Source organism: Maylandia zebra, linkage group LG3 (assembly GCF_041146795.1).
Source record: "Maylandia zebra isolate NMK-2024a linkage group LG3, Mzebra_GT3a, whole genome shotgun sequence".
Classification (NCBI taxonomy): domain Eukaryota; kingdom Metazoa; phylum Chordata; class Actinopteri; order Cichliformes; family Cichlidae; genus Maylandia; species Maylandia zebra.
The window spans coordinates 4,416,424-4,433,079 of NC_135169.1; the positions used below are offsets into that span (position 1 = coordinate 4,416,424).

A 16,656-nucleotide genomic window follows, 5' to 3' on the forward strand; every position below is an offset into this window, starting at 1 on the left:
TTGTATGTCATGACTTCTCACTGCAACACATCTTAGAGATCTTGCACTTTCCTCCCTGACACATTTCAATCAATTGCACCTGTTACCCATCATACTAGAAAAATATAAACAAATGAGGTGTGATTTACAAAATATCATGATCGCAAGATTCAATGAATGTCATTTGTGTTTTAGAGAAACAATATAAAAGATCAATAGGAGGATTCATTCGATGCCTGTATGGAACAAAGCACATCTGACATCTCTTCATGTTCACAGTGAAAGTGAATGCACAGCTACATGTCTACTAAAGAACATTTGGGATGTTTCATTATGTACATTATGTGGCTTTTGTCAACATGAGCCAGAGTCTGATCTTCATTTATTTGGGTTTTCAAGGTATTAGGATTATTTTGAAGCTTAAAGCAAATAAACTGAATTCTGGCTACAACTCCAATGTTTAGCGTTCCCCTCTGACAATAATGTGGAACTTTATCATAGTCTGGAAATTTGAGGAAATGTTCTAAGACTGGACCTCTTAAATTCTAAAAGTTGAATTTTGACAGTTGACAGGTGGTCTGAAGTATGTTTGTACTGGATAAGTGGAGCGTTTCTAAATAGGCTATGTTGTATTTATTAATTGTTTTTCTATCCAGTGCTTTAATTGGAGAGGTTCCTTATAATCTGAAGTGGGCGGAGTCAGGCCTGCAGGTGTGTTCAGACTCTCAGGTTGTCTTTCTGACAGATGAAGCGTTCTTTGATGGAGCAGTGCTGGTCGTTCAGGCGTCCATCATTGTGAAGGTGAGCACAGTCTTCATTCCCAGGCCCATGACCATGATGGGCCCAGTTGTCGGGCTGCCCAGGTTTCCACCGCCTTGAAACACACACACACACACACACACACACACACACACACACACACACACACACACACACACACACACACACACACACACACAGGTAGGTAATATATATTAGGTAATATAACAAATCTTGATAAAAAGCAAAACATTTTGAAACTAGTGCGTGTTTTGCTTTGAGACAAGAGTGGACTGAGACAGACCTGCGCTCCACAGTGTACAGTGTCTGATCCACCCACTCCCAACTCCCAGTTCTCCAGTCAGACAAACCGACCCAGAAATACTGAGGGATTGTTTGATTGATCACAAAGTCCTAAACAAAAAGAAAGAATGCTGTTGAAGAAAATCACTCAGGATGATTTATAGCTTGGTCAGCAGGTCTCATCCTCAGGGCAGCATGAGTGTGTGTAAAGCAAAGGGTGTATAGTAAATAAAGTTTGTAGTTCTTAACTTTTGCTTTGGGGCAACTGTTGAGTAGATTTTTAGTAAAGCAATAAAGAAACGTGTGATAGTATTTTACAAGAAGGTTAAATATGTGAGTCCCCTTCATCTTTTTCCGCTGAATATGCTTCTCTAATCAGAGGTGAACCATCTTCACCAACCTAAACAGAAGTCCGCATTTCTTTAACTCAGGCACTTAAAACTACCACGAACTGTCTTACCCACTGCTTGTCAGTGTGGAGAATGATCAAATGGGCTTGCTGTGTTTCACACCAGTCTCTGGACTCGTTCCAGGACTGAGACTCACTGCTGAAGAAGTAACAGCTGGACTCAAACCCAGTCCAACCCACAGGACAACAGTCTTCTGCATCTGAACCTGATTGATACAGACAGATACACAGATGTGGGCAGTGTGCAGATGTGCATTTTCCTGATATGGCCAAATATGAGTGAACGTACTGTTGTTGAGGATGAGTTTGATGGTACATTTGATGGCAGCAACACTCTTACTGAGAGAGTCGATGACCGACAACTTCTTCAGGGTCTTGGTCACTGAACACAAACACCAGTTAGTGACGTATGAAGTTATCACCAGCAGAAGAAAGTGCAGTAATACAGACAGACCTGAGGTCAGCTGATCCTTGTTGTTGCCAACAGCAAGCTTTAGCTGATGAAGGTCATTAGCCATTTCTGTAAACAAAAGCATTTAGCATGTTAGCACTTTAGCAGCATGGATACTGGAATGAAAATTGAAATTGCGACGTGTAAAACAATGCAAATTAACTGGAGCCACGAAAAAATTGAAGAAACAACTTCTATAACTTCATGTCCAAACACCAATCTACAGCTGACATACACCACTGCCATATTCTTTGTAATATGGTATGTTTTTATGTACCAAAAGGTGGTCCAGTAGAAGTGATTATAAATGTTTTATAACACAGTAAGTCAATATATTCATAATTTAACTAGGTGCGTTATTAAGAGCACATTAATCATATTGATAAATCCTCATTGATAAAAATAAATAAATAAATAAAATTAACAGCCCCAGAGTGGTGAAAGTTCTTCTTTAAAATAATGACAAAAAGTAGCTTAAACTTATGATGGATGAATTGCACAACTTAGTCTTTTACATAATTTGAGGCGTCTGTCCCCTGAAAACTGCTGTCCAATTACTCACCACTGAATTTTGTTTTTTTCCTTTGTTTTCTTTTCCCTTTTTTCCACAGCAAATGAAGGAATACTAATGTGAAGTTTAACTAATAGGTGTGTTACCTTCAGTATGCCGCAGTGAGTCGCTCAGTAATTGGGTGGCGTCAGTCAGGCTGGAAACTCTCTGCTCCACAGATAATAGACGATTAGATGTGTCTGTGTCTGAACAAGCAGAAAGTAGAAAATACATTTTAAAACCCCCATTAAGTTTAACCTCACAGATCTGGTCTGTGAACCAGTTTGTGTAATTCTGGTTTAACTTATATTCTTTGGTTTATTGTTTTTCATGTTTTTGGCTCTCCTTTGCTTTTAGGTGCTAGTTTCTAGTTGTCTTCCCCGTGTTCCACATTTAGTTACTTTGTCTCCATGTTTCATGTTCCCTCTGTTCCGCTGGTCAGTCATGTCTCCATGGCTGTATCCCAATTCAGGGTCTGCAGCCTTAAAGGCCGCATTTCAAGGCCGATTACGTCACAGCGGCGCGCCGAAGGCTGTCCCAATTCGAAGGCTGCTCGAAATGCGACCCTGAAATGCGTCCTTCATTTCCCTGAATTTTAAGGCTGTGGCAGTGTAGACTTCGTGGCCCAACATATCCCAGAATGCATAGCGTGGCGGTGGGTGTGGATAATTTTGCCGAAAAAAAACGATGAGGTGTCATGATCTGCGGAGGCAGACCGTGCGGAAATGTGTGTGGTGGACCCAGGTGCGAACACAAGCGAAGATACAGGAGTGGATTAAACAAAAGCGAGCCTTTTATTATGACTGATGAAAAGGAACAAACCAGAGTGAGGGCAGCATAAGAGTATAACTCAACAGAAACCTAAACTGGATATAAACTATGGAAAGGCTATGGCTGGAGATACGGAACACAGGGGGTGGGAACACAGACGACGCGACACAGACTGTATGAAACACAGAGACTAAATACACATGAGGGATGATCAGGGGAAGTGGCCACACATGGGAACACAGCTGACACACATGAACCTAACGACAGGACAGGAGGAGTGAAACTGAATACACTGACAGTGAATACAGGCTTTCAAAGTAAAACAGGAAACATGCAGATTAGACATGACACATGACCCGGGGAGACGTAGTACAGGGGAGATGACATAACTGACAGCATGACCTTGACAATACAAGACACACAGACATAAACACACGAAGGGCAAGGGAGACTTAATATATACAACTGGCTGGACTACCTAGTGAACCTAAACAAACCATAAACGATAATCATCAAAATTAGGTTAAACACAAAACACTGGGTCGCACGACCCAGGACCATGACATGAGGGGCGCCTGAAGAGTAAACTTTTAAAAGTACTGAATATTATGTCACTTATTTATGTGCAAATGTTTAATAACAAAGAACATTAAAACATTACTGTTGGCCACATGTCGGCAAAGTTATGTGACATTAGTGACGTTTGTACTAACTTGGTTTTAAAGCCTTTGCTTTAAAATATACACCGTTCAATAGCTGAGCTTAATCTTACAGAGAATGATCAAAGCTCATGTAGAAACAAACAAACAAATGAACAAAAGATTTTCTCCTTCATTTCTGTCAAACAATGCTATATGAAACGTTTCTAGCTGTTAGTATCATGGTTGCTAGGCAACCTGGGCAGCGCAACGGAGGCTAGACCGTCCCATTTCACAAGCCTCGCACTTCCGGCCTTAGCGGTCTTTAAGTACGCGGCCCTTGAGGATCGTTGAGACTGCGTACTTTAAGGCTGCAGAACCTGAATTGGGATACAGCCCATGTCACAGTGTTAAGTTTGAGTCTTTGTGAAGGTCTCATGTTTCCTGTTTTACTTTGAAAATTTCAGTTCATTCAGTTTTGCTTCCTTCCCATCTCATTATCTCAGATTAGTCCCAGCTGTGTTTCCCTCCTGTTTCGTGTTCCCTCGTTGGTCCCTTGTGTATTTAAGCCCTGTGTTTCCCTCTGTCTGTTGTTGTGTGCTGCAACCACCCAAAGTGCTGCAAGTTTCTCTGGTTTATCTGGTTTCTATCATTCTTAGTTCAGTGCTCCTCATTTCCTAGTGTTACTAGTTTTATGTTTTCATGTGTTGTCAAATTTGCTCTGATCATACATACATACATACATGTTGTTACCTTGAATATGCTTCAGTGAGTCATTCAGTAATTGGATGACATCAATCAGGTTGAAAACTCTCTGCTCCACAAACGATAGACGATTTGACGTGTTTACGTCTGAACAAAAACAAACAAACAAATAAAAAAAAACCATCGTGTTCAACCCTGCAAAGTCTGAACCGTGAAATAAAAACTGACAGAAAATGATTTTAAAAGTGGAATAGGTCTGTGAAGGTTCTCAGTCATCCAGGTCAGCGTAGTCAAAGGAGCTTGCAAAGAAAAGCGTCTGGACTTCTTTAAGTTGCTTGAAGACGTTTCACCTCTCATCCGAGAAGCTTCTTCAGTTCTAAGGTCACCCTTTGGAACACAAACTTGGAGTAATTAGGACCCTACACCACCGGGCAGAACATGTTCCCTCTAAGCCTGAAGGAAAAAAGAAGGAACACACACATGTAAAGGAAGCACTCAAAACGTGCGGCTATCCTAAATGGGCGTTCTTAAAGTCAGCTAAGAGGCACAGAAAAGAAGACCAGACACCAGCGAGGGAGGATAAGAAGGACAGACGCAACAACATTGTCATCCCCTATGTAGCCGGTGTATCAGAGAAACTCAGGAGAGTTTTCTCCAAGCATGACATCCCAGTGTATTTCAGACCCAGCAACACACTCAGACAGAAACTGGTTCACCCGAAAGACAAAACGCCAAAACACAGACTTAACAATGTGGTGTATGCTGTACAGTGCAGCGAGGAATGCCCAGACCTCTACATCGGAGAGACCAAACAGCCACTTCACAAGCGCATGGCACAACACAGAAGAGCCACCTACACTCTAAAAAATGTTTTGTTGGCTCAACTTAAAAAAATTGAGGTAACAATTTCCACTCAGCTTTTTAAGTTACAAATTTTGCATATTATTAAGTAAATCCAGCAAGTAATTTTTAGGTTTGGCTAACTCAACTGGTTCAACAAACCAACATGATTTACTTTGACCTGTAAAAGCATAATTAAGTTTAAGCAACCTAATATTAATTTAGAATTTCTGGTAATATTGAGTTGACAAATTACATTAGTTGAGTTAATCTAACTTACTTTTTTACATATATCCTACTCACAATTATCCATGCAAACATAGCCATTTAAATTATTCCAGCTGATGAAACAGTTTATTGCATAACATTTTCGAAGTAATACACTTCTGTGTCATACAACATAAATCAAACATTACAGCAGCCCTTTAATTATAAATGAGTGGGCAAAAACAATAATATATTTCAGTACAATTCCTCCGCAAACAACCTCAGTAACAAAAGAAAATGTAGCATGTTTATTACTTGGACAAGGTGTGTTGAATCAGAAGCTAAAACATACCAATTCACTTCGTTTTTCTTCATCCACAATGGTGTCTACAACTTCTGATTAACTGAACACACCAGCCAATCAACAGTGTTTAGTTATTAATAGAAACAAGCAGAGCAGTGGGGCCTGATGACCGACTTTGAGAACCACTAAGTTTGTACTTAAGAGACATTACCCGTTGGCTGGCTTTAAGCCCATCAAGTTCCAGAAACACCTTCTGGAATACCTCTAGAGTGTTCTTTACTTGTTTGGGGTAGCTCAGATTGAGAGCGTATATAAGTCCCATCATTAAGGCACATGCTCTGGGCACATCAAGGTCTTCCAGGACAGCTGTTCCTTCAATCACAATTTTAGCGACGGCTGGAAGAGACACTGCTGCACGTCTGGTGACTACGATCTTTACCACTTCTTCTGAGAACTGTTCTTCACCATCCTGGCAAGTAGGTTAAAAAGAAACATGTCGGTATTTTATATGCTATTTAAAAATATAACACAAAACAATGTGAGATTTACCTACCAGCTGTTCTCTGAAGAGATCCTCTTCTTTCTCTTTCAAATACACCACCAGGCAACGGATTGCGACCTCTCTTCTTGTTTCCACCGAACTCTGGAGAATAAAGTTTACTAGGCCAAAAGTCAAACACATTACATTCATAGGACTAGCGTTTTGCTAATTATTGATTTAATTTTTGTTTTTAACAAATAAACAATTAAATTTTTATAACTTGAATTTAATCTGTTACATACTGCCCTGCTTTCAATGCACCCTTTGCTAGCAGTAGGTTAAGGTGAGTGAAAGTAAATGTAACCTAGATTTGGAGACTATTTCAAACAGTTTTTGTTGAGCTCTAAGGACTATAAAAGACTACAAAGGCTTACCAAGGCTTTTGAGTTAAGTTATTTTAAGTATAAAACCTTCTCTAAAACACCACAATGAAACACTGAAAAGATGAATCCAAAAACTAAATAAATAAATAAATCTACAGACTGTAATTTAAAATTGGAAAAATTGTGTCATATCCAAATGTGTGAGAGAATTTTCTTTTTAATTATTTGAAGACCACTGTTGACATGCTACAATCCCACACTTCACATTATGCTTACAATTACAGAAGGTAACGAAAGCAAGTCTTATGTGCACACACACAATTTTGTTTTTTTCTTGCTAGGTCAACTAACTTTAACCTCAGGCATATTTCACATTTGAGCTTAAAATATCAATACATTTGATAGAAATACTTTTACTCACACTCTGTCAGTAATTAGTTACCTCACCCAAGACCGTCGAAACACAAATTTACTCTGACACCATGGTAGATAAAAATGCAGGCAGCTGCTGACTGGTTAATTTGAACATATACAGGTTCAAATTGAACATGCTGTGCTGTCTGCAAGGTCTATCAGCTAACCAAATGCACCCTGACAAGTGACAAATTTTAAGTATAAGTGGAAAAATTGACAATTGCGAGGAACGTTTGCAAGCTAAAAGAAAGCTAGCTAACAACTTTAACTTTAGCAACTTTACTATGCTAAACTATGATTAAAACCATCAAATTTAAAGTGTACAAATATAACTTGTAATTAATCTATTTTGAAATTCAATGCTTAGTTAACTCACCGAACACAGTCTAGGGGAAACACACCTCTACTCCCACAAAGTGATAAGAATGCAGACAACTGCTACGCCTGTGATGATACGAACATATGCTACGGGGTTACCCTCTGCTGTATGCATGGTCTCATACACACCTATGGCTAACCAAAGTAACCACCAGAGTGACAGATTTAATTGACAGATTTCATTAATAACAGGAAAAAATACAAACGCTCTTTTATACTTTTATAGAGTAACAACTAGCATAACACAGAGTGTCAATTCACATCATGTAGCTGCCATTGTCAGACTAAACTTAAGCAGTAAATTCCTGTAACTAGTACATATTTATAAAAGACTATAAAACAAGAAACTTACCAGGTAGTGGTGCCAACCTCTGTTTTTTTCCGTTCCGTCTTTTTTTATGGCAGTTGTAATTATTTTTTCGTTATGGTCCAGTTATGGGCAGGTCAAACACGAAGGATGTTCAAGCTCACTTTTACATGTTACACAAACTTAATATTTTGTGTTGTTGATTGATGACAAAAGTATTTTGTTCAATATACTCAAACATTTAAGTTAAGGAGGTGTTTATTAATTTCTGTGTTGCACTGACTTATAACATTGATTAGTCAACTCACTGAAACGTGTACATGTAGACAACTTACTTTTTTAAGTAGAAAAATGCTTTTTTGTTAAGTTCTACCTACAAACACCACGAATATTTTTTAGAGTGTACACGGGACAAGACTCAGCAGTCCATCTGCATCTTAAGGATAAAGGACACTCTTTCGAGGATGCCAATGTTCACATTTTGGACAGAGAGGACAGATGGTTTGAAAGAGGAGTGAAAGAAGTATCTATGTCCACTGTGAGCGACCATCTTTGAACAGAGGCGGGGGTTTACGACACCAACTCTCTGCCATCTATAATCCTGTTTTGAGATCCCTTCCCAGACACCTTAACGCCCACTCACATCCTGGGCCATCTGACCTCAGGAAATCACATGATAAGGTGGGGCCAGGTTTCACAATGAACACACCCGAAACTCTAGCTGATTGGGACCCACGCCCAGTTTCACACCTTGGCTCAGGCGATTAGAGGATCATCAGGGGGTCCTTTTGTCCCTCTGTGGGGGGTCACTCCCACTAGGTTTATATCTGGGACTCTCCACCATTTGACCTTAGAACTGAAGAAACGTCTTCAAGCAACTTAAAGAAGTCCAGACGCTTTTCTTTGCAAGCTCCTTTGACTAAAAGTGGAATACTTATTGAACATTCTGAAAAATCCATACCTCTGTATCAACATGATAGAGGGGCATGAAAGGGTTAAGACATTTACTACCATCAAATGATGTCTTTTGTATTTACTGCTATGAAGTGAACCCTGGGCCTCACAGCTCCGCAGAAAACTATTGCCAACATTTAACATAAAACAAATATTTGTGTGGGCTATGTGCTCAGAATCACTAGGGAGCCATCAGAGCAGGAGGGTAACCTACTTTTAATATTTTATCATAGCTAATAGGTGTGTTACCTTGAACCTGAGGCACTGAGGAATGCAGCGACTGGAAGACGTCCTTCTGGTTGGAAAGTCTCTGCTCCAAAGACCACAGGTGTTTTGACACCTTTATGTCTGAACAAGCAGACAACAAAAACACAAAGAAATTTAACAGAGTGCGCATAACATAATATGTTAACATAACACATAACACACAACATAACATAACACAACATAACATGTACTCACCCAAAATGCTGGAAAATTTTGTTACTGAAAAACAATTTTAACATTAAGGGAAAAAAATCTCAAAGTACTAAAAAGGTAATGTTTTTTTTTTTTTTTTTGCTCTATCAAGAAAAGTTATAAATATAAATGTCAAGTAAAATCTAAATGCACAACAATAATATACAAAAAATAATAAATAAATAAAATAAAATAAAGTAAATGTGTTCAATATAACACAACACAATAAAGTGGAATGAAAATAAATGACAATATAACTGATAATTGCAGCCCTAAACTGCAAACGTGGAAAACAGTTTTAACCATCATCACTTATTGGCTGTCATGTTGGACCAAATTTTTCTTCAAGTCTTCTACAAGATAAAGTCTGAGAGTTAGCTTTAGCTAAGTATTACTGTGACTACATTTCTGTTAGCTTTATGTGCAGTCACAGTGGTCTGTTTTTTCATTTCTAGCAGCTGTAAACCAAACGTATAGTATATTATTGTGTTATTATTAGATTTGGAAAATAAGTCTGAATCTTGCAGGACTTTTCATGTTGTAACTATTTGCACCAGCATGCTGAAGTGTGCTTCAGAGGTCCGTGTTTTCTGTCATTAGGCATCAAAGCCACAAACCACATGATACATGACTGTTTGTGAAGCTCACAAAAGTTGGGCCTTACTAGTGACCCAAAAGCAGTAGTCCCCACATATGGCATTAACAAGAATACACATGCATACTTACTGCTAGCTCCCAGGATTATGATCACAGTCAACAGGATCACGGCTGTCACAGCAGGAAATAACCAGCGTCTGAACCTAGAGACAGCCAACCGGGGGGTGGGTGGAGTCTCTGACAGACAAATATAATTTCATAAATCAGAAGTCAAAACAAAGACATTACCAACTCAGACACAAGCAGTTACCACTGATCCAGAGCGTACTACCATCCTGGTCCTTCACATAATGGTATTGGTCCATTGTTGTCATCTGCTTGCTGTTTTTACTGGATAATAAAACCATGATAACACTGAGTGAGTAAGTAACCAACAACTTCCACATTCAGCTGCTTTTTATCAGCAACATGCTCAGTTTTAATTATGATAATATGAAAATATAATTTAAAAAAGGAAGAAAAAAAAGGAAAAAGGTGGTTAAAAAAACACGAGTCAGGGTTGAATCCACTTTGAGGGTGTGGAAGATAAAAGTCAGGATGACTTCATTAAATATGGTATGAAGTTATCTGTTGCATCAACTACATTACCATCTGTATTATATACATTTGTTATTACGACTATGATACTGCTTCCAAGAAGAGTCAGCTATAGAACAAAACAGATTGAGCCTTTAGAACAGGGGTGGCCAACCAGTCAGAGACCAAGAGCCACTTTTTTTTTACTGTGTTACCGCAAAGAGCCACATCATACGCATGGGCACACATGAACATCACCCATCCTTTCCTGCCTCTCCCTCTCTCTCGCTCTCTCTCTCTCTCACACACACACACACACACACACACACACACACACACACACACACACACACACACACACCAACATGATAATGACAGAAATGGACTCCTACAGTACTAAAACCACAGGCCAGTCATTTTCAACAATGAACATTGTGTGCACTGTCTCACACACACAAACTCTCAGTTCAACCTGTGGCCTTTTCAGTTGTAGATCATGGAACCAGGTCACGAAGCTTTCGTGCAAATTTTCAATCAGCGCTGCATATCTGGCTCTTTGCTTACTCAGGGCAGCGCTGGCGACTTGCCCGCTGGCTTTTAGCAGAGTGGGAAAATGCGTTAAATCTCCCTTTTGAATATGTGTCTTGAACAGCTTCAGTTTGTTGACAAACGCAAACACACTTTGCACCAGGTCAGGCAGCATTTTTAACTTATCCTGCAGGGTCAGGTTCAGTCTGTCCAAGTGACACAGCATGTCGACCAAAAAGGCCAGATCCATAATCCACTTGAGGTCCGAGAGCTCGGGATAGTCCTTGTCCTTCTTTTCCATAAACAGTTTCACGGCATCCAAAAGCTCAAAGAAGCGAGAGAGTACCTGGCCTTTTGACAGCCACCTCACAGTGCAGTGCAGCGGCAGGTCACCTGGAAGCCCTTGGTCCAGCTCAGCGATGAGATTCTTGAATTGCCTGTGGTTAAGCGCATATGTGCAGATATAATTGACGATTTCCATCACAGGCTTCATGACAATACAATGATTGAGACACGAGTTGCTCCATGTGGATGATGCAGTGGAAATTCCAAAAGTCAGGAATAGTTTGGTCAGCTTTGCACAGCCCCACAAGCCCGTTCACAGATCCCATCATGGCTGGTGCTCCATCCGTGGCTATTGCAGTTAATTTTGTTATGGGCAGATCTGCTTTTTCAAATGCAGCCATCATGGTTTCTTTCACATCTATGCCACGGGTTCTGTCTTTTAATGGCACAATATCCAGGAGTTCTTCTTTGATCACACAATCGTTTGACACAGACCGTTCAAATATTGCCAACTGAGGCTTGTCTTGTATATCACAACTCTCATCCAATGCGACACTAAAATACTCACATGCTTGAAGGTCAGAGTGCAACTGTGATTCAATAGCCGTGTTAATGTCCGATATTCTGTGTTCAACAGTGTGGCGGGACAGTTGGACGTCTGATACCATGCGTTTTCAAAAACGTCACTGAGGCATATTTAACGAACTCCCCTTCATTGTGTGGCTTTTTAGCCCGTGCAATGTTCCAAGCCAGCTGATAGGATGCGAGCGTTATGGTCTCTGACCGCTTCGTAAATTTTTGGAAAAACTGTATCTGCTTTTCAAAGTGGCCAACTCGTGCTTGCGAAGTTCAGTCCCTTTTGGAAATTCCTGGTCGATGTTAGCATGGAGTGAGCTGAAGTGGGTTTTAATGTCTTGATGCATGCTCAATCATCCAGTTTAAGTTAATCTCCAAAGGTTGATTCTGTTCATCTGGACGTTTTCAGTGCATAAATGTTTCGTCACTCATCCAAGTGACTTCTGTCTCAGCTGACTGCAGGTTTCCCCAACCTTTCACCCAGTTTCTCTAGAAGATCTATCAGAAATACTGACCCAAATGAAACCCTCAGTGAGTCCAGTTGATGTCCTACCTACTTCATTGGAGATGCTTAGAGATGCTTGTCCATGTCCTCATCTCCTCTCATACTGTAACACAGTCTTTTCTTGTCTGTCTAAGGCAGGGGTGGGCAATCTCAGTCCACGAGGGCCGGTGTCCCTGCAGGTTTTAGATCTCACCTTGGGTCAACACACCTGAATCACATGATTAGTTCGTTACCAGGCCTCTAGAGAACTTCAGGACCTGTTGAGAAGCTGATTTAGCCATTTCAATCAGCTGTGTTGGTTCGAGGACACATCTAAAACCTGCAGGGACACCGGCCCTCGTGGACTGAGATTGCCCACCCCTGGTCTAAGGCTTGCACTGGCTTCCGGTTGAGTATAGATATCAGTTTAAAATCCTTACTCTTACATTCATGTCCCTACTTGGTGAGGCCCCCACTTATGTCACTGAGCTTCTCCAACCGTACTCTCTAAACCAAATCCTTAGATCCACTGATAAGGGTCTTCCAACCATTCCATGGACCCGTTTGAAAACCAAGAGGGATCGCGATTTTAAAACCTTGGCTCCAATATTGTGGAACAGTTTACCTCCCCTTTACCTACGCACCATCAACTCTGTAGCTTCTTTTAAAAAAAAAAAACAGCTAAAAACACATCTGTTTAGACAGGCATTTAGGTAATATTCATGTGTAGTATACTGTTTTATTGGCTATGCTATTATACCCTCTTTATAGTGTTTTATTGTTTCGTTTGATATGCTTTTATTACCATGTGAAGCACTTTGAAATAACTTCCTGTTTTAAAAAGTGCTATGTAAATACATTTTACTTACTTTCTTATAGACGTTTGCATAATGACTAAAACCAGCACCACTGAAGGAACAATGGGCTGGGAGGTCAGTTGCTTAATCATAATTATGCAAATTGTCATGACCATTGATCAACAACCACTGATCAGTCACTTGGATGAGTGACAAAACGTTTCTCCCACTGAAAACGTTACATCCAGATGAACAGAATCAACTTCTGGAGAGAATTTAAATGTGTTTATTGCAGCCTTGCAAATTTTACAAATTTTATCTCATAATTATGTAGTTACGAAGAAACAAAATTGCATGGGAAAAGACAAAAAACTAAAAAGAATCAAATTCTAACACAATGTGTGTTAAAAATATTAATATTTTCTGTCCTTTACTTTAAGGATAGAAAATAGTCATACTGTGAGGGTAAAATTTGGACATTATAAGAAATAGAAGGGGTTTCTCACCTCTTTTTTCTGTAGATTGACCAGAGAAGAAGAATATGCCGTCTGTTTCCCCTGATGGTAAAATATATATGGTCTCCTCTGTCCCACCCATGAAATACAGAACTGAGTTTGAATGCCCAGTTATCGTTTTTTTAAGTGAATCTGGCTCCGTGCCACCAATAACATCAGCTCTCTGCTTCACGTGCTATTTTTTCCTGTGAATCAACTTGTAAGACATTTTTGGGGGTTTTTCAGAAAGGGAATCTATTGTCAGTTTTACTTCCCTAAATCAACCAGAACACTAAAGTTCACACACACTGCTCTACCTTTCACACAAAAAAATTGCTCTCGTCAGTCACATCAAACACAGAGCTAATGCTGGCTTTCAGGAGCATCATTGAGCACAAAGTGTGAAGGGGTCGGCTACTTTTATCAGACATTTTTGACCAAATAAATCTGTATGCAGCCACAAAACCATTTAGTGAGCTTTAAACTGAAGGTAACACGGCCCACAGTGTGAAATATAAGTAAACGAAAAAACAAGAGCTTGTTAACATCACTGTGAGATTTGTATCTCACAAACCAGCATCTGTATAGCTGTACACAATTACAGTTTTTTAGTATATTTATGATCATTTTAAGTGAATCTGGCTCCATGCTGTCATGAATATCAGCTCTCTGTTGCACATGCTGTTCATTCTGAATCAGCTCTGAATCAGCTCTGAATCAGCTATAAAATGAAGCAAAACCTGGGCAGGTTTTGCTTCCCTAAAAAAAACAGAACACTAAAGTTCACAAACACCCCTAAATCTTTCACACACAAAAAAATAACTAAAATAATTAAAATCTTTTACTGTATTTATGATCATTATGATGATTATAAACACTCTAACTTTGCATGTTCAATACAGTGATACCAGGTTTTGTTGCATTCATGAAATCATAAGACTAAAACTGACAATTGTAGAGCAGATTGTCTTTTTTTTTTTTGCACTAATTCACATCGAAGGGTTATGAAAGTTTGTGTTTGGAGGCAGCCGTATCTGCTCATACACAGATTAATTTATAGTGTTGGTAGTCTTGATTAATGACGCTAACATGCTTGAGTAACTTTTTCTTTTGCAATGTAAGTTTAATCTGCAGAGAAAGGTTCGGTTTTTAAACTTAAAAAGTCACAAAAACCTTTAAGCTTTCCTTCAGATTTGGTTGCTTTTTTAAATACGCAGTTCTTATGTCCCTGCGACCATTAACGATGAAGCAGTCCATTGAAGCAGTTTCTTATTCAATGTCTACATATATAAAACAAAAATGTATTTTTTTCAAAAGTCAAACAAAAGTGTTGCTCATAGATAATCCATCTATGCTGGTAGGAAACTGTCAGCTGACTCAGCAGCCTGACAAATGCCTTCATCTCAGAGTGAACTCTGATTGTGCACTTTTTAAAAATCACCCTTTACAGGGAAAATCCTGTTCTATCAGGGCTAATAACTAATGTACAAAACATTGATAGTCACACTGATATGCACATTTCCCTTTCCCCGCTTTTTGGAGTTACAGTTGTGATAAACAAGAGGTAATTAAACATCTGGCATGACAGATGTGGTGAATTTGCAAACCTTTTCCCACCAAATAGCCTTGGAAAAGGTTGGGATCAAAAACGAAAGATTTAATAACAGGTTTTAATATTTTTGCTTCCCTGGGACATGCCCATGTTGAAGTACTGTTTGCTTTAAAATTTCAAAGACACGTTTTTATAAGGTATTGTAGATAAATAAATGCTGAAACTGATCCATTTTAGCTTGTTGCTAGGTGTTTGCCAGGCAGTGTAATGGGGTCATTTTGTATCATATTTAACCCTTTCACACATAGTGGTCACTACAGTGGGCAGTTATTCAAAGGCTGTTTTCTTGTATTTGTGTCAGTGTTGATGGTCTACTTGCACATAAACCACTATATTGGACACTGACGTGTCACTTAATGTATGGTGTGTTTCATTGTAATTTTTGTTATTTAACCCTCACCCATGATTTTTTCTGAAGTATTTTTATTCATCTTTTCATCCCTAAAGATGAATAAAATGCCTAAGAAAAAAAGATCCTGATTGAGGTTTTCATAATTCATGCATGAAAGTGTTAATTCAACATTTTGTGGCTGTAACTTGTGGGTAGAACTATGAGATGATGCTTTTATGAAGTTTTATAAGTGCATGACTGCAAAACAGCAGTACAAAATTTCAGCCATTACTATGCTGTTGCTATGCAAAATGATGACACCATAATATCTGATATAGATAGGAACTTCCATTTGCTGAGCTTGGTGTGCCTATTTTAAATTACTGGAAAAATAAACAACAACCTCAAAGCACTTTATATCATAAGGACACTACAATAATATAGAGAAAAACCCCAAAATCAGACGACCTCATTTGAGCAAGCACTTGGTGACAGTGGGAAGGAAAAACTCCCTTTTAGACACCTGCAGCTGTTAGGATTGGTTGTGTCATTGCATGGACTACATCAGATTTATCATATGCTCACTGTAAGTAGATATGTTTTGCCTTGTGAAACCAATAAATGAATAAAATATTATTGGGACAAGTGAACTAAAAGCTTCACTGTATCGGAGTCACTGAAAGTTTCAGTATAATTCAGGAGAGATGACCCAAACAGAGGAAGTACTCTGGGTGTAAAAGCAACTTTATTTCAATTGAAAATGTAAACTAAAAGTTGTCAGGAGACTCGGGTCATCCAACATAAAAAGCATGCAAGCTGAAAAAAATATTGACAAACAATTTTACAAAAACAAAGAAGGCAAGTTTTTTTTTCTTTAAGTAAACTAAAGTTTACGTGAGGAATCAGATGGTGGAGGGGACAGAGCACATGCAAGAGCAATCAAAGGTTGAGACAATGAGAGCAGGGCATATAATTGCAAAGAGCGAAACAAAAAGCAAAGTGCATCTAGAACAAGACGCATCAGAGAATAACGTTGAAAAAGGAAGTGACCAGAGACAAGAGGTCAAAGGCAATGGACAAAAAA

At 39.1% G+C, this 16,656-nt stretch overlaps 1 protein-coding gene and 1 long non-coding RNA gene across 2 annotated transcripts; both read right to left on the reverse strand.

Moving 5' to 3' along the window:
- Positions 1–7: 7 nt before the first annotated feature.
- LOC101467359 (C-type lectin domain family 10 member A) lies at positions 8–13,699 on the reverse strand. The gene is made up of 11 exons (XM_004571574.2): positions 13,642–13,699; positions 10,200–10,279; positions 10,019–10,126; positions 9,083–9,181; positions 4,614–4,712; positions 2,559–2,657; positions 1,905–1,970; positions 1,740–1,832; positions 1,502–1,656; positions 1,043–1,152; positions 8–853 (listed from the first exon to the last, which is right to left on the reverse strand). Exons 2-11 carry the CDS (start codon positions 10,261–10,263, stop codon positions 697–699), a joined length of 1,050 nt encoding a protein of 349 aa, XP_004571631.2. The 5' UTR covers positions 10,264–10,279; positions 13,642–13,699; the 3' UTR covers positions 8–696.
- LOC143416934 (uncharacterized) lies at positions 5,854–8,083 on the reverse strand. The gene is made up of 3 exons (XR_013097170.1): positions 7,571–8,083; positions 6,470–6,559; positions 5,854–6,385 (listed from the first exon to the last, which is right to left on the reverse strand). It is a non-coding gene; the product is annotated as an uncharacterized LOC143416934 (long non-coding RNA).
- Positions 13,700–16,656: the final 2,957 nt, after the last annotated feature.

Bases quoted from the DNA above. Each gene is read 5' to 3' on its own strand.
- LOC101467359 (XM_004571574.2), bottom strand. From the start codon at position 10,263: ATGACAACAATGGACCAATACCATTATGTGAAGGACCAGGATGGTAGT. The intron at 1,971-2,558 runs GTAACACACCTA...TTTTGTTTACAG, and splicing joins CTCACTGCGGCATACTGAAG to AAATGGCTAATGACCTTCAT. The intron at 1,153-1,501 runs GTAAGACAGTTC...CTTTTTGTTTAG, and splicing joins TCCACACTGACAAGCAGTGG to GACTTTGTGATCAATCAAAC.